This window comes from Vipera ursinii (genome assembly GCF_947247035.1).
Source record: "Vipera ursinii genome assembly, chromosome: 4".
Classification (NCBI taxonomy): domain Eukaryota; kingdom Metazoa; phylum Chordata; class Lepidosauria; order Squamata; family Viperidae; genus Vipera; species Vipera ursinii.
The window spans coordinates 8,978,111-9,005,683 of NC_139514.1; the positions used below are offsets into that span (position 1 = coordinate 8,978,111).

Genomic DNA, 27,573 nt, shown 5'->3' on the forward strand with positions numbered 1-27,573 from the left:
TCGAACCAAACAGGAGGGATCTTGGGGGTCTTCTAGTCCTGCTCGAGCAGGAGACCCTATACCATTTCAGACAAACGGTTGTCTAGTCTCTTGTAAACAAACCTCCAGTGTTGGAGCATTCACAGCTTCTGGAGGCAGGCTGTTCCACTGGTTAATTGTTCTCACTGAAGTTTCTCCTTAGTTCCAGGTTGCTTCTCTCCTTGATTAGTTTCCAACCATTGCTTCTTGTCTTGCCTTTTGGTGCTTTGGAAGAAAAGGCAAGACAAGAAACAATGGATGGAAACTTAAGAACATGCAAGCATTTAAGTACTACAGAACTTGCAAATTGTGCACCACCCAGAGTTCTTCTCTCAGAGAGATGGGTGGTTAAGAAGGGTGAAATATAACTAACTAGCTAACTAACTAACTAACTAACTAACTAACTAAACAAACAAACAAACTCTTTCCCCCTGTGGAATAATTGCAGGATCAGTTCATCAGCGCGCATTAAAATAAACAGCTTGCGCTTTCTGATTTAGGAACATTCCAAGACAGATTTTCAATTAAAATTCAGGAAGGACATGTCACTTCCTTAGGGAAACGGGAGTGGTCCTCAGGAAATTAGCTACCGGTTAATGTAAACAGAAAAAGGCTTCAGGTTCTCATAACAGGCTCTGCATTGAAGCCGGATTACCGATTTCCCTTGTGTTTGAAAGTAAAATGGTACAAACTGTTTGTTTGCCTGAAGAAACGGTGGCCTGGTGAACTTTATGCATCGGTGTTTTGAGGAGGCTGGATTCTTAAGTGCTGTGTTGGCCAGCGGTCAAAAATTTGCCTGTGTAAAAAATTAGCAAGTATGTATCCGAACTGCCAGCCCAAATGTTGGAGGTGTGGTTGTGAGGATGCAATGTATTTTCATATATGGTGGACTTGTAAAAGGGTTAAAGCTTTTTGGATTAAAATTTGGTGGAATTTGCAAAAAATATTCAAGAAAAGGATAAAGTTTTGTCCGCAATTGTTTTTATTGGGTATTATCATAGATACTACCATTGTGGACACTAAGTTGATGTTGAATTTAATTACGGCAGCGAGACTTTTAATAGGGCAATATTGGAAGAAGGAAGAACTGCCGACTATAGAAGAATGGACTTTAAAAGTTTCCAACTTGGCGGAAATGGCAAAGATCTCAGCGTATTTGAAAGACCAATCGCAACAGAGATATATTGTGGAGTGGAGAAGATGGATTGATTATATCCAGAATAAATATGGGACTAAAAAGTTTCATTTAGCATTTGAATAAGTAGCGGATATAATGTACAACTAGCTTGTGGTCATTTTACTAAGAGTTAAAGTGCAATAGATTTTAATATTTTATAGTTGTTTGCATATTTTAGATTATGTTTGTTTGTATTTTTATACCCTGTATTTTGCTCTGGGAAGTCGGGAGGGGGGAGGGGAGGGTTGGGGGGCGTTGGGGAGAGGGGAGGGGGAGGGGGGTTGTATTAAAAAATGTATTGTAAAACTTCAATAAAAAAAATTTGCCTGTGTAAACGACATGATTTCAGTAGAGAAGAGACTAATCTTTTAACTGCAATTCCCATTGGGGGAACTGGTTTGCAATCAGAAGGTATGGGGGTATCTCTAGCATGGCCAAAGGAATGACAAGAACATGAGCCACTGAAGGAACAGCTTGATGGCAGGAAAAATAAATTGAATAGAATAGAATAGAGCTGGAAGGGACCTTGGAGGTCTTCTGCAGCCCCCTGCTCATGCAAGACAACCCTAACCCTAACCTATACCATCTCAGATAGGTGATTGTCCAGTCTCTTCTCAAAAATCTCCAGTGATGGAGCATGCACAATTTCTGGGGGTAAGCTATTCCACTGGTTGATTGTCCTCACTGTCAGGAAGTTTCTCCTTAATTCCAGGTTGCTTCTCTCTTTGATCAGTTTCCAAACAATGTTTCTCCTCCTTCCCCTCTGGTGCTTTGATGAACAATTTGGCCCTCTCTGCCTTGTGGCAGCCCCTCAGATACTGGAACACTGCTATCATGTCACCCCTATTTCTTCTTTTCTTTAGACTAGCCCAGGGGTAGCAACCTTGGCTCTTTTATGACTTGTGGACTTCAATATCCAGAATTCCTGAACCAGCATGGCTGACTCAGGAATTCTGGGAGTTGAAAGTCCACAAGTCATAAAAGACCCAAGGTTGCCTCCCTCTGGACTAGCCAAACCAGAGTCCCGTAGCCGTTCTTCATATGTTTTGTTCTCCAGGCCTTTGATCATCTTAGTTGCTCTTCTCTGAATTTTTTCCAAACTCTCAACATCTTTTTTGTCACATGGTGACCAGAATTGGCTGCAGTATTCCAGGTGTGGTCCCACTAGGGTTTTATAAAGCAATACTAATACTTCGTGTGATCTTGATTCTATGCCTCTGTTTATATGACCCAGAATTGTATTAGCTTTTTTGGTTGCTGCTGCACACTGCTGGCTCATAGTCAAGTGATCGTCCACTAGGACTCCAAGGTCCCTCTCACAGTTGCTGTTTTTACTGTTTGAGAGGCACAACTGTGCTCCACAAATATTGTCCCCAGGTTTCTTACTGTAGCAGACTATCAGGTGTAGAGTCCTTGACTTACAATCATTTGTTTAGTGACCTTTAGAAATTGCAAGGGGGCTGAAAATGTGACTTATGACCGTTTTTTTTCAGTAACTTACAAGTTACACCCATCCTCATGGTCACATGATTAAAATCTGGATCCTTGGCAACTGGCATGTATTTATGACGGTTGCGGTCCTGGAGTCATGTGATCACTTTTAGTGGCCTTCTGTCGAGCAAAGTGAACGGGGAAGCCAGATTCACTTCATGTGTTACTAACTTAACAATTGCAATGATTCACATAATTATGGCAAGGAAGGTCTTAAAATGGGGCAAAACGCACTTAACAACTGTCTTGCTTAGCATCGGAAATTTGGGGCTAAATTGTGATCATAAGTTGAGGATTATCTGTATTGACTGGCTCTGCCAATGGGAGCTGTAGTTCAGCAGCATTGAGAAGACCACAGGGCCCTTACTCCTATGAGACTTTATGCTTGAAACTCACCTGCTTTTTATGAATCCCAGAAGGAAGACGTTACCCTAAAATCCAGGTAATCCAAGTATATTACAGGTAGTTCTCCACTTAGGGCCATAGTGGAGCCTGCCCATCACAATTGTTACCTGTGATGGTCATAAAGGTTGTAGATCATGTGACCGACCCAATATTAAAACATTTTTGTATCAATTGTTAAATGAATGCTGTGATCATAAAGTGCTATTGCAGTTGTTAAGCAAAGGGCGTAGTCATTAAGTAAAGCCATTGTTGACTATGGCAGCTTTGCTGAAAATTGGAAGCAAATGCAGGCTTTGGCCAAACCATTGTAAAACACGGTCACGTGACGCGGGACACTGCGAATGGCTGTCTCTGTGGCCAGTTGCTGTGCACCTGAAATTTGTTCATGTGACCGTGGGGTTGTATGGCAACTGTCGGAGCTTTGAATTTGGACTACCAATTTCTCCCCAGGCAGGCCTGTCGGGACCTTGAACAGTGGCCAAGCAGTCAGTCATAAATCAATGACTATCAGGAAGGAAGGAAGGAAGGAAAGAAAGAAGGAAGGATGGAAAGCAAGAAAGAAGAAAGGAAAGGAAAGGAAAGGAAAAGGAAGGAAGGAAGGAAGGAAGGAAGGAAGGAAGGAAGGAAGGAAGGAAGGAAGGAAGGAAGGAAGGAAGGAAGGAACTTTCGTGGGAACTTTTGCCGGTTTTGACACAGCCGCAGACTATTAAATTAACTACGAATTTTGCTCTCCATCATTGTCTTGTTATCTTTTGGACAAGAAGAAAGGACATTTACAGAAATTGCCATTTCGTTTTGTTCCTGCCACTAAAGCTATCTGCAAAATCCCATCCTCCCATCAAAATGGCAGAAGAGCATTGTGCCATACGTTTTGCCCATTCATAAAAAACCAAGGGGGTGACGACTTCCCCTGTCCGGTCATGTCCAGCTCATCTCCATTTCTTAGCTGAGGGAGCCAGGGTTGTCTGAAGATACTTCTGTGATCATGTGGCTCGCATGACTATATATGCCAAAGGCACACAGAATGCTGTTACCTTCCCACTGAGGTGGTACCTATTTATCTACTTGCATTTCCCTGCTTTCGAACTGCTTGGTGGGCAGGAGCTGGGTCAAGTAACAGATTGCCCATTCATACATGCACACAATATCAAAATGTGTATGTAGAAGGACAAAGCTTAGGATGCCTTTGTCATTAGATAGCTTTCCTAGTCAAGCACTCCTGGCTGCTGGACTCCCCACCTCTGTTATGGGGAAACCTTCCACATTTTCTTTTGTTTACAGCATAATTAGATTATTCCCCCACCCTCCACTAGTCCCCGTTTGAGGCTATTAATAACTTCCAGTGTTCTCCCATCAGGAGGCGATGGATGATCCTTGAAGTCCCTCCCAACCCTGGCTTCCGAGTAAACCTTTGTACAATTTTTCGCGATGAGACATAAGGAACCACTCTTAGCCTATCCCACGGGTAGGCAACCTTGGCTCTTTTATGACACCTGGACTTCAACTCCCAGAATTCCTGAGCCAGCATGGCTCAGCTTGGAAACCTCTCTCTTTCTCCTCAGCATGGCTGACTCAGGAATTCTGGGAGTTGAAGTGTTGCCTACCCCTGAGTCCCACAGTTCTTCTTTATTGTGACTTAGGATGCAAGATGACTCGTTACCACATCACACGAGTTAATAAAACGAAAATTTATTTTGATACAAAAATTAAATAGGAAAGGCCTTCTTTTTGTACAATGATAAATTAAGAAATTTACAGTAGACGTGGCTATTCCTCTGTACAATGGCCGACGAAGTTCCCTCCGCCCCCCATTGTGTCCGTTTAACTTAAAAAAAAAATCAGGGTGGAAATTCTCGTCGTGGATGCGTAACATAAAACAGGTACCTCAGTATCACCACCTCAGCCAGCGAAGCACCTGGCTAACCTGAAGCTAGGTGTCCATGAAATCACCCACACTCTTATTTTACAAGTGTTAACAAGCCTTAAAAAAAAAATTAAAAAAAATTCTAACGCTATATAATAGAAGAAAGATGTGGCCAGAATCACTCCAGAACAGAAGTGTGGGAGAGGAATTAAGTAAACATACCGGCACTTAAATTAGGGTAACTTGGGCAGGGGAATTAAAACATTTGCATGTGGTTTAAGAGTGAGCAGGAATCTAATTTACAACCTTGCAATTCAGTGGCTGATTTTTTTTAAACCCCCCCCCCTTCGACATGTCATGCTACACACAGCAGCCAAAGAAAGTGGAAGCACTCAAAAAACAAATGGATTGTGTCATTACAGTGAGTAGGAGGGCTGCCCATTTTGTTCAACATTCCTGTAAATTCAGTTTCCCCCCCCCCACATCGAACTAAAGACATCGAGCTGGCCAGAGTCATTCTCCCACATTTCTACAGGGGGGGCCGCCCTCCTGACTGTAACCTGAACGAGACCATCCAGTCTACTGAGGTCATATTCCAGTGGTTTCACTACTTTTGGAATTTTGAGTATTTCCAAGCTCAGTTGACACACACACCCCTTGAACCCTTCAGATCATCACAAAGGATGCTCACTGACAGACTGCATTTCCACGAATTTTTATTTGTATAGCTGGAATTGGGTATGTGTAGTTTAATGAAGAGAAGGGTGAGGGGTGACATGATAGCAGAATTCCAATATCTCAGGGGCTGCCCCAAAGAAGAGGGAGTCAAGCTATTCTCCAAAGCACCTGAAGGCAGGACAAGAAGCAATGGATGGAAATTAACCAAGGGGAGAAGCAGCCTAGAACTAAGGAGAAACTTCCTGACAGTGAGAACAATTAATCAGGGGAACGACTTGTCTCCAGAAGGGGTGAATGCTCCAACAGTGGAAGTTTTTAAGGAGACACTGGACAACCATTTGTCTGAAATGGTGTAGGGTTTCCTGCTTGAGCAGGGGGTTGGACTAGATGACCTCCAAGGTCCCTTCCAACTCTATTATTCTATTCTACATCAAAACATGAAAAACAAAAACCTGGCACCAAGTCAAACTTCTAATGCACAGTCATCTTATCCCAGCATTTGGGGGCTAAACCATGTTTTATTGGAGGCTAAGAGGGTGGAGGCCTGCCAAACTTCAGAGAACAGAGTGATCCATACGGCAGGGGCTTCCATGGAAAAAGGCAAGCTTCTTAGCTCCCATCAGATGACAATACTTAGGGGAAGGCATAAACCCACCTATCTGACCTGATAGGACGCGCAGATGTTCTTAGGGAAAGGTGGACCTGCAGATAAATTGGTCCTGTGCCAGATAAGGCTTTAGAAAATGGAGAGAAGCAACCGGAACTAAGGAGAAATCTCCTGACAGTTAAAATCATTAATCAGTACAATGAGTTGTCTCCAGAAGTTGTGGGTGCGCCAACGCTGGAGGTTTTTAAGAAGAGACTGGACAACTGTCTGTCTGAAATGGTACAGGGTTTTCTGCCTGAGCAGGGGGTTGGACTAGAAGACCTCAAAAATCCCTTCCAACTCTGCTATTCTAATTCTAATTCTAATTCTGTTCTATTCTAATTCTCAGGTATTTCTATTACAAGGATCCAGCAATGTGGTCATGTCATCATAGGGTGCTAGTGTGCAAAACATCTCATGCTGAGATGTGGGATAAACAATGTTTTGAAAAGACATAACCAGTGGTGGGATTCAACTGGTTTGCACCAGTTCGGCAGAACAGGTGGTTAATTTTTTGTTGCTTGGGCCCAGAAAGAAGTGCCAGAAGCAGCATACACACACAGAACCGGTTGTTCACCTATTTGAATCCTACCACTGGACATCACCATGTGCCACAGGTCAACTTCCTATCTTTGCCCCCTCTGCTTCCATAATTTTGTATTTGCAAATGCAAAATAAAGCCAACAACAAAAGTCACACTTTTTTGAGCTTGACAGCAAATTTACAAATTTACAGGCTTTCATCTGCCGGTTTGCTCCATTAGAAATAACCCTTTCCCCCTATTTAGAAATGAGTACAAAATACAGGTCACCTAAAAAAAAGGCAATTTAATGATCAGGTTTTCTTTTTTAAAAAAATAGTTCTTCAAGATCAGTGTTTTTCAAGCTCTGCAACTTTAAGATGCCTGGACATCAACTCCCAGAATTCCCCAGTCAGCAAGTTAGGACCACCAATTCGATTGCAAAGAAACATCCGAAATTCCTATTTGGAAATGAGTATAAAACACAGGGCATCTAAAAAGGTAGCTTTAGTGATCAGGTGTGTGTTGTTGTTTTTTAAATGGTTCTTCAAAATCAGGATTTTTTTTCAGCCTCTGCAACTTTAAGATGCGTGGACTTCAACTCCCAGAATTCCTTAGTCAGCAAGCTAGGATTGGATAACCAATTGGATAATGATTGGATAACAAAGGGAAAGAAACGTCTGCAACTGTTAGAAGCCAAGAAAATGCAAAGTCTTTCGACGCAGCAGCCCAATAGTTTCTTCTATAAGCATGCTTGAAAAAGGATTTTGTATACTCTTCAAAAGAAAAAAGAGGGGAAAAAAATAGGGACAGAAAGGCGCAGGACTTTTTCCAATTACAGGTAGTCCTCGATTTATGACCATAATTGAACTCATAAATTCGGTTGTAAATTCGTGATGGTCACAGAATGGGCCATCATGTGACTAGACTTGTTGGTGAAGCGAAGCAATTGTTCACGATGAGGCGGTTTTTGCTGGAAACCAGAAGTCAATGCCGGATTCCCAACAAAAACTTTGGAAATCACGGTCACGTTGTTGACCCGGACTTAGGGAAAAGTATCTATTGGGAATATATGCCCTGCTATCTCGGGCCACTTGCAGGCCCATGAATGCAAGTCACAAAAGGAAACAGCCAATAAATATCCTAACCCACCCGGGAACATCTGGTGTTAGGGAAACACCTAAACCACAAAAAAGGGAACATCTGGTGTCTTGGGGGAACACCCAAAAGGGAACATTTTTAGCTACTTCTGCTTTATTGCTTCTTATCTACAGTATGCCAGCCTTAAAGGGCGAAGTCTTTATCTTATGTGCGTCAGCTTTGCTGGGTGAATTGCTTACGTACTCAAAGAAGGTATAAAAATAAGGCTTTTCTGATATTTGGGGCTTTTCCTCTTTTTTTTAAGAGAAGCCCGTCTTTGTTCAGCTGAATAAAAATGTAAAGCTTGAAGGCAACTTCTGGTTTCCTGTATTTTTTGAACCTGCACACAGCAACGTGACTGTGGGGTGCTTCAAAGAGCCATAAGTGCAGGCTGGTTGCTAAGCACCCAAAAACGAGAACACGTGACTGGGCGGAAGGACATCATAACTTCGAATTTCGGCTCCTAAGTCCCATTTTAGGGAGTCTTCAAACAGCCGTTAAACAGACAGTCGTAAGCCGAGGACCCCCTGTACATTGCTGCAAAGGAAAATAGAAGACTGCAGGTCAAGAAATTTAGAAAGTCAGGTTTTGTGACTGGTTATTTTGTGAGCTGCAAGAAGCAGAAAAGAAAATATGTATTTATCCATTGCATCTCCCGTGATCCCAACTGGGAACTCTAAAAGCTGCCATCCGAAGGTGAGCACAGGGTGACTCATGCGTTCAACGAAAACCGCACATGGCCCACTTGATTAAAATAATAATAATAATCCCAATTTCACTTGTGGGAAGTCAGCCCCACCCCCAGAGAAGGAAATATTGAAAGGGCAGAATATTATATTTCCTCAAAGGATCTTAAAGAGGCAGAAAAGCATGCCCAGTTTTTCTTAATAGCCCCAAGTCTCCCTCCTTCAAGCAGAAACCAGCTCTGTAGAAATGCCGATGTGATAATCCATTCAGGAAGGTTGGAGACCCCCAGCTAGAAGCTTAGGAAGACGAAGACTCTTAAAATCCACATACCCCACCCAAACTCTAAGACAGGACATAATAGGATTAACCCACAGATGCCAAAGAGGCACACTCAGACTCAGGTCAAAGTACATGACACAGGAAATACAAAGGCTCAAACAGGAACAGGAAACAACCTCAAGAGCCCCAGATGGTATAAAAACTCACCCCCTACATGTGTTCTCTTTTTTTTTCCAGAGCCATCTTTCTGTCTGGCTCTCCTCGTCAATAAACTGCAACCTTCTTTCTAAAGCAGTCGCCATGTTGTTTATTCCCGGCTTGGACTGGACCATGATGAAGATTTTTCCTTCAACACACTAGACAGGTAGTCCTCAACTTACAACAATTCATTTAGTGAATGTTCAAAGTTACGATGGCACCGCAAAAAAAGGTCCTCACACTTGTGACCGTCGCAGCATCCCCAAGGTCATAAATTTGGGTGCTTGGCGACCAGCATGTATTTATGCCAGTTGCAGCATCCCAGGGTCATGTGAATGAGGTTTGTGACCTTCCCAGCTGGCTTTCGACAAGCAAAAATGATGGCGGAAGGCGGATTCACTTAACAACCATGTCAGTCGCTGAACAAGCAGGGCAAACCAGTTCATAAAATTGGGCGCAATCCGCTTCACAACTGCCTTCGTTGGAAGTTCCAGTCTCAATTGTGGTTGTAAGCTGAGGTCTATTTGTAAATGTGCGCCCCACCCCCAAGCTGACAGTGGACAATCCTCACCATTAAAAGATTTTATTTATTTATTTATTTATTTATAAAATTTATAAATACTTTGGCCACCTAATGAGAAGGAAGGACTCACTGGAGAAGAGCCTCATGCTGGGAAAGGTGGAGGGCAATAGAAGAAGGGGACGACAGAGAATGAGGTGGCTGGATGGAGTCACTGAAGCAGAAGGCGTGAGCTTAGATGGACTCCAGAAGATGGTAGAGGACAGGAAGGCCTGGAGGAACGTTGTCCACAGGGTCGCGATGGGAGTTTGCAGCTAACAACAACAAAAATTTATGGGCCCGCCCGTCTCACCACACAGTAAACCTCAGGGCTCACAAAAATACTGTTTTGTTTTGGGTTTTTTTTTAACCAGCAACCCAAGTGATGATTGAACTAGTGTTGTGTCAAAGAGGGAAATCCTCTACAGACGAAAAAGAAAAAAAAAAGAATTAAGCCAGCTTCCCAAGCAGCTAAATTCCTCAACACTTAAAGCCGCACCCAAAGGATCACCGCCATCAAATCCCTTCAGGGCAGACTAGATAACAAAGCTGCCAAATTTTTAAAACTTCACCAAACTTCTGACCATCGCTCCATTTTATTCTCTCTGCACCCTGACGTTCCTTGACCAAAAGGCAAAAAGTAAAAAAAAAAGAAAACACACTCAAAGTGAACCTTCCTGGGTTGTTTTTTGTTTTTGGGTTCGGAGGGAGTCAGCTGCGCTTCCCCCCCCCACCAGGCCTGGGGTACGTCCCCTTAATTGTAACTGACACACAAATTATGCAACTGATCTGTGTGAATGCAAAGCTGCCAAGGAACTTGTAACATTTCAGTTTGCCCAGACTGGCGTCAACACAAGATACAATCGCACAGGGTGAAACATATTAAGCCTTAATTGCTTAATGCAATGGGTCTCCAGGGGTGGCCATATTAGCTTACCCAGGTTTGGGAGGGGGGGGGAAGGAGAGCGAAAGACAGAGAAAAGAGAGACAGAATGCAGAACAAAACCGGCTTTGAAGAAAGACAATTGTCAGGGGTTCCATTCTCCTTTACTTATTTAGCTCCCGGTTGCACAGAAGCCTTCTTTAGAGATAAGACTTTTAGATTTGGAGACAGTAAGTAGAAAGGATCCAGGAAATAAATGAGGGGTGCGTGAAATCCAAGCTAGATGACTTTGCAAAGCGAGGAAGACTCTGAGATGGTCAGATCCCAGGGCTATCACTTATCCTGGGAAGTTATTTTTTTTTTAAAAAAAGAAAAAATCCCATTTGGGGACAATAGCCAGCCACTGACTTCCATATACTGCCAGGAGGGAGGGATCTCGACGTGCACGTGTGAAAAAAAAACAAACAGGAGTTTGGTACGGCTAGTCCTTGACTTACGACCACAATGGAGCCCAAAATTTCCGTTGCTAAGTAGGACACTTGTAAAGTGAGCTTTGCCCCATTTTACGACGTTTCTTACGCTAAGCGAATCATTGTCGTTGTTAAGACACGGTTGTAAAGAGTTATCTGGCTTCCCCATGAACTTTGCTTGTCAGAAGCGTTGCAAAAAGGAGATCACGTGACTCCGGGAACACGGCAACCGTCATAAAAAATGAGCAAACTGCCAAACATCTGGATTTCGATCACATGATCACGGGGGTACTGCAATGGCCGTTAAGTGTGAAAAACGGTCGTAGGTCCCTTCAGTCCTGTTGTAATTTCGAATGGCCACTAAACAAATGGTTGTAAGTCAAGGACTATCTGTACAGGTAGTCCTCGACTTACAATGGTTCACTTAGTGACCGTTCGAAGTTACAGCAGCACTGAAAAAGTGACTTATGGCCCTTTTTCACACCTATAACTGTTGCAGCATCCTCACGGTCATGTCATGTATATTCGGATGCTTGACAACCGGTTCACATTTATGACAGTTGCAGGGTGCCAGAGTCACGTGATCCCCTTTTGCGACCTTCTGACAAGCAAAATCAATGCGGAAGCCAGATTCACTGAATGACTGTGTTAGTAATTTAAAAACTGTAGTGATTCACAGTGGTGAGAAGTGTCGCAAAATGGGGCAAAACACCACTTAACAAATTTCCCACTTAGCAACATAAATTTGGGGGCTCAATGGTGGCCGTAAGCTGAGAACCCGCCTGTAGTCACTTTTCTGACTTTTTAGTACAAAAGACATAATTGGCTAGTTGGAAAAGCGATTAATGGCTATCTGAGGTTTCGCGTATGAACATGTTATCAAAAGTTGGGTTTAATTTGAAGGACACTTCCTCTTTGATCTCAAAAGGCGAGGTGGGGGGGGGACCAACATTTAGATCGCATAGAACAGGGAGAGTCTGGCCGCAAAGCGAGATCAAATTTCAGGGTAGGGTTTCCCACCCCCCAACAAAGCAGGACAGGATAGGATAGGATAGGATAGAACAGCACGTTTGCAATGCTATAGCAACACTAGATCTTTTTCAGAAAAGGGTGGGGGGAAAGGCAGCACCCCCATGTGCTTTTTTTTCCGCTGTGGGTGCGTTCAGGATGTATACTGCTTTTTTTAAAAAAATTACAAGTAGTCCTCACTTAGTGACTGCCTCAGTGACTCTTCGTAGTTATGACAGTGGTGGCCAAGTAAATTTGCAGCCAGTGCCCACATCCAGAACCTTCGCGCCATCTCTCTCTGAGTCGTATGTTTCCCATCATAGTCAGTCAGTACGCGTTGTCCTTCGTAAAAGCTATGCAGTTGCGTTTAGGTGATGTTTCGCTTAGCGACTGCTTCATCTAATGGCCAAATTGTTGATTCCAATTTCTGGACACTAAACCAGGGCTGCCTATATCCAGGAGTGCCGTTAAATATATAAAATTCCCTAGATCCCATTTTGCTGCCAGATTCAACATATTTTAGTGGGGGGGGGAAGGGAAATTTGACAAATGAGTTATTTCGCAGACAGTGAATTAATAAGACAGCCTTATTAATTTAATGCTGTGGGCATTTACTATTATGGGCAAGGACTGCTTAAATCAGGAGGAGAGTTTACAAGGCTTTCTTGAACAACTTCTGCATGTTCTGCTCCTTCTCTCCGGCAACTGCAAGCAACAGCACAAATAGTTGCGTGAAAGCAAAGTTGCTATCCAAGGAGAGAGGTCATAGCTTTAATGTCCTGGGGGAGGCCAGAAGCCTGGCTAAATTAGCTAACCTCACCTCTGGGCTGAAAGCCAGAGTAGTGCAATTAATTTTCCTATTAATATTCATGGAGCTCCATAACAAGCTGTAGTCTGGCTCCAATTTACTGTTTTTGTCCTTGTGAGCTGGAGAAATTTAGAGACGATGTTCCTCAAAGGGGTCAGAAAGTGTGGTGTTGCATTTTTTAATTTAATTTGGTGCACGCTGGTGGATTGGCTCGGCATGTCTGCAGGCTAAAGTCTATCTTTAACCTCAAAACAGAGCCAAATGAATGGATTTTAGTAGGATTTTTCAGCTTAAAAACATGAAAATAAGGACTAGGAACAGGAGCATAGTGAAAAAAAATCTCTTCAGAACCTTTGGCTAGTCAGTATTTCTCAACCTTGGTGCCTCTAAGATGCGTGGACTTCAACTCCCAGAATTCCCTAGCCTGCATGCTGTTGAGAAACATGAAAATAGGCCCCAAAAGTTTAATTTTGAAGATACTATGGGTAAATTTAAAGCTTTTCAGTCAGGATGGCAATGGATATTGAGAGGTTTCCCATCTCTACCCTCAGCCTTTTTCAGAATAAAAACCAGCTAAACATTTTAAGCCATAAGCTCTACAAAGGAAGCACCACATATCGGATGCCTTCAGGCCCCCCAATTTGGAAAAAGCTGCCAGACATTTGTTAAAGTAGGGAGTTAGTACAGAAAAAAAAGGAAGAATTGTTCCATTTCTTGGAAAATGTTAAACTCCCGCCTCGATCGTTGAGACTAAAAGTTTAATTCCTGAGCCAAACTTCCGCCAACTTTTTAGTGGCTGCGTGAGACTTGAAAGTTAAATTAAGAAGCAAAATAGATGCATTATGCTTCGATGGTTTTTTTTTAAAAAAGAAAAAACTTCCTCACCTCTCAAAATTTCCCCAAGGACTTGAAAACCAGCTGTTGCCCCTGCAGGGGATCGTGTTATCACTGCTCTATCCTCTTGTGATGCTTGAAGGTTAATCTTGTTTAGTAACTGCTGCTACTAAATAGGAAAAGAATCCTGCAACTATTGTGTTTAAAGTTTCTTGGGGGGGGTTGCCACCAAAATAAATCTTTCGAGAGGGGTTCGTGGATTTGATGACCTTATCTCTTGCATTGTGACATCTTGATGTCATTTTGGGGTCAGGGTGATTAGAAACACATCCTGTTTCCATTCTGTTTGTTTGCTCACTCCATAATACCGGTAGTGCTTAGTAGATGGGGGGGCTAAAGGCAAATTGGTTTGGCTTGAATCTCAGAACTTTCTCTGGTCTGTGTTTGAAGGAATTCTGCAGAACTCCAAAGTTGGCACATTAAAGTGCAACTTTCTGCCGTATCCAAGATGAACACGCTCTGGACATCTAACTGAACATCACTTTCCAAATTGAAGGACCTTGGATTCAAAATTCCCTGACTCCAGCAATTCTCCCCAAACCTTGCAAAGAATTCCTAGGAATTTCTCCCTCTCCATTTTGTTCTCGTGCACTACTTCGACAAGACAGTGATAAATGTGAGTTGGAACAGGCCAAGGGGAAGAAAAAGAGTGAGAGAAGGCACACTGTGCATAACCAGGAGGTGCAAAGTCCCATGAATCCTAAAATCACCGCTTGCTGATAGAAATCCAAGAGGTTCTACTCTTTACCTTCACAGTTTTGTGAAGCCATTGTGAAAGTTGTGCTCCCCCCCCCAGCCTGCTTTAGCCCCCTTGCTGCTCTCCTCCTTCGAAATCCAGCAAAAACTCAAATATTTCTCAATAAAGGATTGACTCTAACACTCCTCCTTCTCCAGATCCGGCCATCTCCATCAGTTCGTCATGGAGGAGAAGGAAAAGAGAATTTTCTGGGTTCCTGGCCTTTCTTTATACCACTGTCTCATTTCCTTTCCCAGGCTTCATCCACCCGTCTGCCCTCTTCGCCCCCCGTTTTACCCTCCCCGAATTCACCAGTCTATTGGAGCACTTTTGCCAAGTGTGCAGCGTCTTGGCCGACCAAATCCACATGCTAGACGTGATGCCCACCAGGAGGGACATGAAAATCTTGAGCATCTCCACAGCCATGTTGGAGGCGTCTGCGGAGTAGCGGAAAATCCCCCAGTTGGAGATCTCATAGAAATAGCAGGCAATGACACAAGTGGCAGGCACGGTGTAGAGCACGGAAAACACCCCGATCTTCACCATCAACCTCTCCAGCTTGTCTGTTTTGGTCCCGTCCTTTTGAAGGTTGGACCTGATCTTAAACAAAGCCACCAAGCCGGCAGCAATGAAGAGGGTCCCAATGACCAAGTAGGTGAAAAGGGGAGCCACCACAAAGCCCGTCAAGGCGTCAAGGTTCTGGTTGCCCACATAGCACAGGCCTGTCAGCTCGTCGGCGTCGACCAACCTCATAATCAGGATGACGATGGTCTTCACCGCAGGGATCGCCCAGGCAGCGATATGGAAATACGAGCTGTGCATCTCAATGGCCTCGTGGCCCCATTTGAGTCCGGCAGCCAGGAACCACGTCAGGGTCAGGATCACCCACCAGATGGAGCTCGCCATGCCGAAAAAGTACATCAGCAAAAAAATGATGGCACATCCGGTGTTCTTCAGGCCCTCCTGGATGAGAACAGGTTCGACGGCCTCGTCAAAATCACAGGAAATCCTTTCTCGGCCTACGGTCAGCCGGACAATATAAGCGATGCTATAAATATTGTAGCACATGCTCAGGAATATGATGGGCCGCTCCGGATAGGAAAAGCGAGTGGAATCAATCAGAAAGGTCAGGACGGTGAAGGCGGTGGAAATGAAACAGAGGCTCGCCCACACGGCCATCCAGATGTCGGTGAACGCCTTGGCGGACCGGCTGTAGAGGCCAGAGTCGTAGCCGCACTTGAGAACGCAATTCAAGCTTCTCCGGACCCAAATGTACTGATCTGAGTTTGATCCGACACTCTGGCATTCTTCTCCGGGATGCAAGGGGGCCTTGCTGTGGAGGGGGACCTCTTCGTCTCCTGGCCCTTCCATGCACATGTGGTTTTGGTCGTTCTGTGGGGGGAACCTGCTGCAATTCAGGTTTTCTGGCCAGGAGAACCCAAATTCCTTCAGGACTGGTTCACATCGCCTTTTGACGGAGAGGCACATGCCGCCACAGGGGCCAATTGGGATGTTGATTTTCTCCGTGCACATGGGGACGTAGACGGAACACAGGAAGAACTGGAGGAGGAAGAAAGGACAAAGCAACTTTAGAAAAAACGGGCTTGCAGGTGATGCTGTCTTCCCAATGTTTTGCATCCTAGACTTCTCTGTTTCCCAACCTTGGGTGCTTTAAGTCGTGTGGACTTCAACTCCCAGAATTCTCCAGCCAGCACGGCTGGCTGGAGAATTCTGGGAGTTGAAGGCCATACGAATCAAAATTGGGATAGAATCAAGATCACATTAAGTATTAATACCACTTTACAATGCCTTGGTAAGGCTACACTTGGAATACTGCATCCAGTTTTGGTCACCACGATGTAAAAAAAGATGTTGAGACTCTGGAAAGAGTATAGAGAAGAGCAACAAAGATGATTAGAGGTCTGGAAGCTAAAACATATAAGGAACAGCTGCTGGAATTAGATGTCTAGTTTAATGAAGAGAAGTACTGGGGTGACATGATAGCAGTATTCCAATATCTCAGGGGCTGCCACAAAGAAGAGGTAGTCAAGCTATTCTCCAAAGCGCCTGAAGGCAGGAGAAGAAGCAACGGATGGAAACTAATCAAGGACGAGAAGCAACCTAGAACTGAGGAGAAACTTCCTGACAGAACAATTAACCAGTGGGACAACCTGCCTCCAGAAGCTGTGAATGCTCCAACACTGGAAGTTTTTTAAGAAGAGACTGGACAGCCATTTGTCTGAAATGGTAGAGGGTTTCCTGCCTGAGCAGAGGGTTGGACTAGATGACCTCCAAGGTCCCTTCCAACTTTACTATTATGGTTATGATTATGCTTGACTCTGGCATGTGTTTTAGGACGGATTTCATGTGATCCCCTTTTGTGACCTTCTGACAAGCAAAGTCAATGGGGAAGCCAGATTCACTTTATAATGGTGTTACTAACTTAAAGTGATTCACTTTAACAGCCGTGGCAAGAAAGGTCGTAAAATGAGGCAAAGCTCACTTAACAACTGTCTTGTTTAGCAATGAAAATTTGGGGCTCAAATGTGGTTGTAGGGCAAGGATTATCTGTATAGAAATCAGGGACATAGCAAAAAAAAACATCCTTTGTCTTCCTTAACCCCAGGTAGGTTTTGTATACAAAAAGAGATCAATGAAGCTAAAGTGAAATCTCCAATCCAAAGATGGAGGTAACTCCTACTGATGTAACAGACCCATCCATGTATTTTCCTCAGCAACAGTGTTTTGCTACTACTGGAATATTTTTTCAAGTTCCTAGCCTGGAGAGCCACTTTGGTCTAGTGCAGGGGTAGGCAACCTTGGCTCTTTTATGACTCGTGGACTTCAACGCCCAGAATTCTTGAGCCAGCATGGCTCAGCTTGGAAACCTCTCCCTTTCCCCTCAGCATGGCTGGCTCAGGAATTCTGGGAGTTGAAGTCCACGAGTCATAAAAGAGCCAAGGTTGCCTACTACCCCTGGTAGTGGTTAAGGCATCAGGCTAGGAAGCAGCAGACTGTGAGTTCAAGTCCCACCTTAGCCATGAAAGCCAGACGGGTGAATCTGGGCGAATCACCAGGAGATGGTGAGTTCTAGTCCTGTCTTAGGCATGAAAGCCACCTGGATGACCTTGGGCCTCTCTCTCAGCCCAGCCCACCTCACAGGGTTGTTGTTGAGAAAAGGGAGGAGGAAGCCGTGTTGGATATGTTTGCGGCCTTGAGTTACTTGTAAAAATAGTAAAGGTGGGAGATACAGATAAATAAATAACATTCAGCCAAGCTTGAACCAAATTCCCAGCCAAATTCTCCTTGCTGCTCTCCCATCCAAATACTAGCTGGGTCCCATCCTGCTTAGCTTGAGAGTATTGTATCAGCCTATCCAAGAATGACAGGATAAAAACTCAAGCTTGTTCCCCCATTAAAAATGAGAACTGAAAGATTCTGGATTTTACTCAAAGTTTCCACCCCTCCAAATATGCTCGCTCACCACAACAAAGCTAAGATTAATGCAGGCCTGTAATTCACCACATCAAACACGATACGGTTTTTGAAGAAAGAATATTGAAATATACCTTTTTTTTAAAAAAAGGGGGAGAAACTCAGTGAAAATGATGCTAATATACCCCTGCTTAACCTCCACCCCTTATAATGGAAGAGCACAGTTGCAGGATTGATGATAATGTTGATGATAGTCATGTTTCAGTTCTCTAGAAATTTAAACTGGCTTGTTGGGGTTTTGGTTGTTTTTTTTTTTTGCCCTAGCTTACTGTTCTATACATAGGAAGTTATTTTGCACACAAATGCACAGGTAACACAGAAGAAAAATATGTCCACTCCCAAATGCTAAACATGTATATACATGGCAATATCCCAGCCAAGAACTTTATAAAAACTTCACTGGATCAAGAAATGTTTGAAGTTGTCACCAGAAATAACTGGGATTATTTTAGAGCCAGAAAGAAGCTGAACCATTTTTATTCAGGCTTAATACAGATTGTCCTCGACTTACGATGGAACTGAACCCCCAGTTTCGGTTGTTAAGGCATGACAGTCATAAAGTGGGCTACCACATGACCACACCTGAATTTAAGACATTTTTTTGCTGTTGGTGTTGGCGAACATGACAGTTGTAAAGTGAACCCAACCAATTTTTGCTGGAAACCAGAAGTAATGCTGGTTTCTTACAAAAACATAGTAAATTGCAGGTAATGTGACTGCAAGGCCCTGCAAATGGCTGTAAATACAGATCAGTTGCTGAGCTCAAAATTATGGTCATGTGATGATGATGATGGTGGTGTGTGTGTGTGTGTGTGTCTGTCTGTCTGTCTGTATCTGAGCTTTGAATCTGGGTCCTAAGTAGCTTTTAAGGTGTCCATTGTAACTGGTCACAAATCAATGACACGCTGGCTTAGGAATTCTGGGACTTGAAGTCCACAAGTCACAAAAGGGCCAAGTTTGAAGACCCCTGCTGCATATGCTCATAGACAGGGGTATCTCCAAGACTTGTGGACTTCAACTCCCAGCATGACTGGCTGAGGAATTCTGGGAGTTGAAGTCACAAGTTGCCAAGTACTGAGACCCTTGCCATAGAGTACAAGATAACAAAGAGTTCTTGTTCAACATTTTCTCATATATTTAACTTGCAATACCATCATTTGCATGTTTACTCAAAGGTCAGTTTCACTGTCACCCTTGATGCTTGCCTCCAAGTACGCACATTTACTTAGGATCACAAACTCAGTCCTGGAAAAAGCCAGGCCATGGATTTCCTTGTGTGTATGTGTGTATGCTGCACTTTTGAGTCAGACTAGACAAGTTCCTGCAGTTTTCTTAGCAAGATTTCAAAGGTGGTTTGCTACTGCCACCTCCTTAAAGCTGAGAGAAAGTGACTGCCCCAAGGTCACCCGGCTGGCTTCATGCTTAAAAAGCAGAACTAGAACTCCCAATCTCCCAGTTTCTAGCCTGATGCCTTAACTACTACACCAAACTGGATTTTTGGAAATATGAGTGTGGGCTTAAACACACACAAAAAAGGCAAGAAACACCTACTGAATTTAATATAAATATAATTGTACAAAGGCTGTATTTGTCCTTCTCCTTTATTGACATAAATAACAGCTCTTAAGCCAACATGATTCCACCCCAAATGAATAGAATAGAATAGAATAGAATAGAATAGAATAGAATAGAATAGAATAGAATAGAATAGAATAGAATAGAATAGAGCTGGAAGGGACCTTGGAGGTCTTCTAATGGTCCTCAACTTATGACCACAATTGAACCCAAAATTTATGTCACTAAGTGAAACATTTGTTAACTGAGTTTATTCCCATTTTACGACCTTTTTTGCTATAGTTATGAAGTGAATCATTGCAGTTGTTAAGTTAGTAACACAGCTGTTAAGTGAATCTGACTTCCTTGGGCCACAAAAGATGAACACATGACTCTGGGACGCTGCAACTGTCATAAATACGAGCCAATTGCCAAATATCTGAATTTTGATCATGTGACCATGGGGATGCTGAACAGTCGTAAGTGTGAAAAATGGTCATAAGTCACTTTTTTCAGTGCCGCTGTAACTTTGAACGGGTCACTAAACGAACCAAGGACTGACCTGTACTTTGATAGGAGACACCAAGAAATTCAGCGCTGAACAAAAAAGGCAGAGAGAGGTTTGACTTGAACACAGAGTCCTTTGATTCAGGCCATGCTCTCAATCTCTGGATCCAAAAGAAGATATAAATTGGGTTTTTTCCCCCCAATCCTTTTTACTATGCCCCCCCCCCCCCCAATTACAAAAATGAAGCTCAGGAAAAGAAATACAGAAGCAATGTTTTTACTCATGAAGCCCCTGGCTATTTCAAGAAGCAGAATCATTGAAACAGGCCTGTTGATTCACAAACAGAGCTTAATGGTGGTAACAGACAGACTAAAGATAAGGGGTTAAAATTAATTACATTTGTTTGAGAGGATTAGGACCAAGGAAGCTGATAATTAAGAACCATCACGAGCCTTTGCAAAACAAGTAAAACCAATCAAATAACAAAACACACAAAGCAAGCCTCTACATTATGAAATACTGTGGAAACTGTAAAAAAATCCATGTAGTCTTCAAATGAACTTCAGCTCTTTCAGAATCACATGCTGCTACTGGTTCTGTTCATCAATAGAGACCTTCTTTCAAAAGCAGCCTCCATTTTATTCCCCGCTTGGAACTGGACCCGATTTTTCCTGCCACACTAGTTTTATGTAGGGCAGTGTGCATAAACAGGTTAACACTCTACCGTCCCCCTGAAAAAGCCACCCAAAACTGGCCCATTCTAGTCGCTAGCAGCCAGCAAATAAACCAGTTTATGTGTCCAAGGAAATGGAAAGCTTTATTGCAGTTTCAGAACACGCTAATTATTAATGCGGGCTAGAAACATGCTTGAATGCGTCTGACCTGCGAAGCTTGTTTCAAATGTGTTTTTAAAAGCAAGAGCTTCTTTAGCGTGACCTAAACTGGGTAACTGCTTGCTTCTCCCCTGCCGTTTTGTTTTCGTGTATGTTACCTGGAGGGATTTCGCCTCCATTAAGGTGAAAATATCTGGCATATTTAAAAGGCAACCGCTGGTTTGTCTTTTGTTGATTAATGTCAATTCTGAGCACCCACTCTGGTGTTAAAGAGCTGAGTGCGGGTTGTCTAAATTCCTGAGCTACCTGATCAAACACACACTCTCTGCAGGGATAACCTGCCAATCTCTTAAGACAAGCTTGAGATTTTCTTTTCAAGACAAACAGCTTCTTCTTTTTTTTTTTTTTGCTTCCCTGTGCAAATTAACCCGAAGAAAGAAAAGAGAGAGGGAGGCTGGCAGAGAAGGAGAAGGAAAAGGAGGAAAAAGATTGCATTACAGTTTTGCAAAAAAAACAACAACCCCTCACCACCAGACCCTTCCTGGATTTAGATGTTATTGTAAGTCTGTTTCTTATCTTGGCAGATTCACACCCAGTGGAAAACTTTGCTACTGCTCATTTCCTTTGCCCTGCAGTTTTTTTTATTCCCAACAAGAAAAATGTGTCTGCACCATTCCTTTTCTAAAACCTGCTGGTACAGCAGGTCCTCAATTTACGACCGCAATCGAGCCCAAAATTTCCACTGCTAAACCAGACAGGTGTTAAGGGAGTGTTGCCCCATTTTACGACTTTTCTGGCCACGGTTATTAAGTGAATAATAAATAAGTCGGAAGGTCACAAAAGGTGATCACGTGACCCGGGACACTGCAACTGCCATAAGTACATGCCAGTTGCCAAGTGTGCAGTTTTGATCACGTGCAGGACGCTGCCACAGCCATATGTGCGAAAAACAGCCACTTCCCCCCCCCAATATCATTGTCACTTTGAACAGCCACTAAAGCAGACATGTCAAACACAAGGCCCGGGGGCCGGATCCGGCCCGTGAAGTGGTTTCATGTAGCCCGCGAAGCCATCCTGGAAACAGTGAAGGAACGGCCCCCACTGACTTGGCCCTGGCCCAGAGACCCTCCTTCTGCCAGAGACCCTCAGTTCTGCCCAGGCCCCCACAGGCACCCTTGATGCGAACGATGTAGAGCTGGCCACACCCACCCAGTAGGCCATACGCACTCTAGCCACGCCCACCCAGTAGGCCACGCCCACCGTGGCCATACCCCCCCCAGGGCATCCGCAATGCTGATGCGGCCCTCAATGAAATTGAGTTTGACACCCCTGCACTAAAGGAATGGTCGTAAGTCAAGGACCGCTGGTACAAAATATGAAGAGAATAGCAGAGTCTGCAGAGACCTATCAAACTCTCTGAGAATAAGAAAGATACTTAGGACTCTTTGAAGGCGTAGTGGGAAAGAAAAGCAATTTATTCAATCTTGGCCCTTTTCTTGGTCTTCTTACTTTGCAGACCTGAGATGCACTGGCTTCAAGCTGGCTGTTAACTTCCAGGAGTCATTTTGGAAAACAACAAGGCTTAACCACAAGGAGCAATCCAATCCAGGTTGGATTACAAGCCATGATGAGAAGGCAAGGGGGCTGCTTTCTTTCGGAAAACAAGATTTTTCCAGCAGAGTTTGACAAAAATTCAAACGTTCATAAGGCTATCTGAAGCCTGTCAGGTTTTTCACCTTTCTTTTCAAGTTGCCATTATTTTATTTATTTACTTACTGAATAAATTTACATAGCCGCCCAACGTAGAAAATGGGTGGCGTAGTAGAACATTAGAAAACTTTTGTTGCTATGATTTTCACCACAAGCAATATTTGCATTTCCTTATTTCTCTCTCCCTTCCCCCCCCACCGCCACCCTTCTGAAAGCAACCTGCCATCCTCTCCGCTTCAGCTGCCAAAATTGCTCTCGCAAGAGTGGGAAAGAGACTTACGGATGGATGGCGCGTGGCAAGTTTTCATGCAGTAGAAGCACCATTTGCTGAAGCACCATTTGCTGATCGTTGGTTGCAAAAACAGAGGAGAGCCGAGACATGCTACTTGCTGGTTAACAGGAAAGTCTAGGAAGCGACCCAAGCTGGCTTTTTTTTTTTTAAGTCTCCTAAAAATAGTGGGGAGAGACAGATCAGCTCCCAGGGAAAAGCCAGCAGATCTCTCTATCTGTTTTAAGCAAAGACTTCATTGCAGGATGCTGCATGACCTCGTAATACTGAACATCCACTGTGCTCTGGATTCAGACTCTTCTCTTCTGGAAGAGATACATGCAACCCTCGCCTTATAAAGGTTTGTCCAGTGACCATTCAAGTTACACAGGGTTTGAAAAAAGTGACCCGTGACCATTTTTCACATTTATGACCATTCCAGCACCTGATCAAAATTTAAACGACGCTCAGCAAGTGGCTCCTATTTATGACGCTTACAAAGTCCCGGGATCATGTGTTCACCTTCTGCGACCTATTGACGAGCAAAATCAATGGGAAAACCAGATTCATGTAACAACTGCACAGACTCGCTTAGCAACTTTGCCGAGGAAGGTTGTAAAATGGGGCAAAATTCATTTAACAACTGTTCTCGCTTAGCCAAAGCAATCGGGGCTTAATTGGGGTCGTACGTTAAAGGACTACCTGTGTACCTGATGTGTTTCTCACATGCAGGTAGGGAAAAGATCTGCAAAGTGAAGGCGTGTATACATACATTGGGTGAGGACAACCTCAAATTATGAACTGAACTGAGATGCAGGCTTCTCCTTCACACGGGGCACTGAAGTGTACAGGTCTTCTGGAAAGCCACTCTCCGGGAGTCTCATCCAGTTCTCACCGTTTCAAAGCCGAAGAGCCAGCGCTTGTCTGAGGACCTTGGTCATGTGGCCGGCATGACTAGACGCCAAAGGCGCACGGAACGCTGTTACCTTCCCACCGGAGTGGTCCCTATTTTTCTACTTGCATTTTTACGTGCTTTCGAACTGCTAGGTTGGCAGAAGCTGGGACGAGTAACAGGCGTTCACTCTGTTACGTGGCACTCGGGATTTGACTCGCCAAACTGCCAGGATATATCCGTGTGCAAACACCACCACTCCAGGACTGAAACCCACCAGTAGAAAGTAGGATGTTGATGACCTAAGAGGTTTAGGCCAGGGGTCTCCAACCCTCAGGCCATGGTCCACGGCATGCCAGCAACCGGTCCACACAAACAGGCAAAGCCCCATCCACGGGATGCAGGCACCACGTGAAACCATGTTCCCTCTGGTCCGTGGAAAAACCCCTCTCCATGGAACTGGTCCCTGGTGTCCAAAAAGTTGGGGACCTATGGTTTAGGCCATCATGGTACAAGAACAAGCAAGAAAAAACACTAAAAGAGGAAAGCAAACTACGTAGAAGGAAAGAATTCAAGAAAAGCTCCGTTGGATTAAACCAAGGCCAACTAATCCAGCATTTGGCATAATATAATATCCAATCCGGAGCCTTTTAAACACAACACCATGGATGGGAGGTAAAATATTTCTCTTCCACTGTTGCTCCCTAGCAGTTGGCATGCATGATTCCAAAGGCCACAGGTAGTCCTCGCCTTACGACCACAACCGGAGCTCAAAATTTCCTCTGCCGAGCAATGCAGTCATTAAGTGAGTTTTGCCCCATTTTGCAACTTTCTTACCACCGTTGTAATGACTGGAGCTGTTAAGTTAGCAACACGATTGCTGGCTTCCCCACTGACTTTGCTTGTCAGGTCACAAAAGGGGATCACATCACTCACACACACACACACACACACACACACACACACATACACAGAGAAGCTGTGAATGCTCCAACACTGGAAGTTTTTAAGGAGAGACTAGACGACCATTTGTCCGAAATGGTATAGGGTTTCCTGCCTGAGGAGGGGGTTGGACTAGAAGACCTCCAAGGCCCCTTCCAACTCTATTATTACTATTATTATTATTATTATTATTATTATTATTATTATTATTATTATTATTATTATTATTATTATTATTATTATTACATGGCTGAGCAATGAGTGGCACAGATATCTCCTTTTCATGGTGCCCGAATTTCCCAGTATTTTGTTTTCATGGATGACCCCTAGAGGGGGGGGGAAACCCCTCCTTGCCTACCTTTTGTCAATTGTGTGAGATTTTTATATACTTATCTTGTGGGGGTTTTCTGTGCGTGTGTCCTTCCCTCTCTCTGAACCTAAAAGCAAAACCACCCTTCCTCCCATCTGTAATTTTTCTCTTGTCCCCTAATCGTCCTGGTTGCCCTTGTCTTGGTCGTAGTATCTTCTCTCTCCCTTACTCACTTCTATCTTTGGCCCCAGGTCCTCCAAGCAATGTTTCCCTCCAACCTTTGCTTGCTTTATTTGCAATGCCCTCTGGCATAATTCCAAGCTTGGAAGTTGCTTTTTTTTTGTTTTTCAGCACCACCACCCTGTTAACTACTTAACTTAGCATAACCCTGATCCCCATTGTAATTCTGATCTCCAGCCCTGGAGAGGACAACTCTACTTCTTCAGCTGGGCACTCCCCCCCCTCAGGGCAACTGTCCTCCAGGGCCCCCCCAGGGTCTTTGCCAAGTACCAGCTTCCTCTTAGTACACCTGATCCCCCCCCAAAGCCTCCTGTCTGGAAACACCCAGGAGTGGATTAAGCTCTCCACTCCTCCGAGAAAGCATGTTTTGTTTGAAAGGTGGAGGAAGACTCATCAGGTGGAGGAAGAGTCATCGTTCTTTCATGCCCTCCGTGAATAGGTTGGTAGGGCTATTTCTTGCAAAGTTCTCCACAGTCTGCCAAGCCTCCCTTTTCGAACCCCCCCAGCCTTTCGAAAAAAACTCCCCCCACCAGCAGAAAGACTGAGCAAAATCTCAAAAGTGTTTGGAAAAAAAGGGGCTGTTCTTTTGAACCAGGGATGGTCGCAGTCTCCTGAGATCTCAAGAGAAGGGTCCCCGGATCCAGAGGATAAAATTTCCAAACAGCTGCCTTGTGACTGTTACTCATTCCCTGTTAAGACTCAATTTTGCTTGACAATTCCCACAAAACACACTTTTTGACCCGGTTGGCTAATGAGTTGTGTTTTTCTTTTCTTTTCTGGGTTAGTAGCCTGTGTTGGTCAAGCAAGATGAGTTCACACCATCTGCCTAAACCTGCCGGGTTTAGTTGGGCGAAGAGAGAACACACAAGGTCTTTTGGATGTCAGCAAGGACTACAACATGCGACCTCGGCCAGCTTCCCTTCCTCTCAGACCTACGGAAAAGGCACTCAGCACATGGCCCGAGAAGCTCTTTTCTTGTTCTTTTTTTTTATTCCGAGGGCGGCTCTCAACCCATCCGCCTCATTAAAGAGTTAAAATCCGCTTTTTTTTCTTTTTCTTTTTCTTTTGCTGAACGCCCTGGCCTTTTGGAACTAAGCCCTAATAAGCAGGCATATACATAGAATGAAGGCTACTGCTAAGCTTGTAAGCCGCCCTGAGTCTTCGGAGAAGGGCGGGATATAAATGGAATTAAAATAAAATAAAATAAAATAATAAAATAAAATAAAATAAAATAAAATAAAATAAAATAATAAAATATAATAAAATAAAATAAAATAAAATAATAATAAAATAAAATAAATAAAATAATAAAATAAAATAAAATAAAATAAAATAAAATAATAAAATAAAATAAAATAAAATAAAATAAAATAAAATAAAATAAAATAAAATAAAATAAAATAAAATAAAATAAAATAAATAAAATAAAATAAAATAAAATAAAATAAATAAACTCCGGAGGGAAGAAAAAGTAAAAAAAAATTACTGCAGGAAAACGCTGGGGCCCGAGCCTTTACGACACGGATCTTCAGTCCAAAGGCCGAGCTCTCCACGCGGCTTACCTCTGAGTTAGCAGCTCCCACCCCCGGAGGGGGGGGGGAACACGGACATCTACAGGAGCCTCTGCATCCCGGAAAGGAGAAAGTGAATTCACCCAAGGAAAGGAGGAAAGGGAAAGTCACCCCCAGGAGAAGGAGGAGGAGGAGGAGGAGGAGGCGGCGGGCACCCACCTGCAGCTGGCTGGAGCAGCCGTACTGGATGAGCGGGGTGAAGGTGGTCAGCTGGAGCTCGGCGTCGGTTTGGAACTGGCTGCCCACCAGGTTGGGCATCTTGGTGACGTTGTAGCCCAAGTTCTGGCACATGGAGATGCGGATGGCATCGCAACGGCGCTCCTCTTCGTCGCCGAAAGCGCCCGCCGCCTCCAGCGCCGCCAGCCAAAGCAAAGCCGACGGCAGCAGCAGCAGCGACCACCGACGCCGCCGACGCCACCACCGGGCACCTTTCTGCCCCGCGGCCGGGCACATCGTCCGGCAGGCTTGGCCGCCGATCCTGCCGCCTCCCCGGCCGGCTCCAGCCCTGCCGGAGCAGGAACCGAGAGAGGCTCGCCTCTCGCGCCGTCCGTGCGCCCGCCGAGCGCCCTTCTGGCTCCGCCGCCGGCGCAGCGCGCTCTGACACCAGGCGAGGCGGTGCTGGCTGGGCGAGAGGGCGGCGCCGGGCCTCCCGGCGAGGAAGGGGCGAGGGCGGGCCAGCAAACCTGCCCAGGGGAGGGACGGAGCCGCTTCGGCCCGCCCTCGCCGCTCTTCCCTCGGCAGCGAATCGCCGGCCTAGCTCGCAGCCCGGCCTCTCCTGCCGCGGGGGTG

General features: G+C 44.4%; 1 protein-coding gene across 2 annotated transcripts; it reads right to left on the reverse strand.

The window, feature by feature from the left end:
- Positions 1-4,764: 4,764 nt before the first annotated feature.
- Positions 4,765-27,340, reverse strand: FZD4 (frizzled class receptor 4). Of its 2 annotated transcripts, none has more exons than XM_083362134.1 (2): positions 26,944-27,340; positions 4,765-16,021 (listed from the first exon to the last, which is right to left on the reverse strand). In XM_083362134.1, exons 1-2 carry the CDS (start codon positions 27,235-27,237, stop codon positions 14,690-14,692), a joined length of 1,626 nt encoding a protein of 541 aa, XP_083218260.1. In that variant the 5' UTR covers positions 27,238-27,340; the 3' UTR covers positions 4,765-14,689. The 2 variants fall into 2 exon arrangements, with proteins under 2 accessions (XP_083218260.1, XP_083218261.1); XM_083362135.1 differs by lacking the exon at positions 26,944-27,340 and adding an exon at positions 20,539-20,570.
- Between the last annotated feature and the right edge of the window lie 233 nt (positions 27,341-27,573).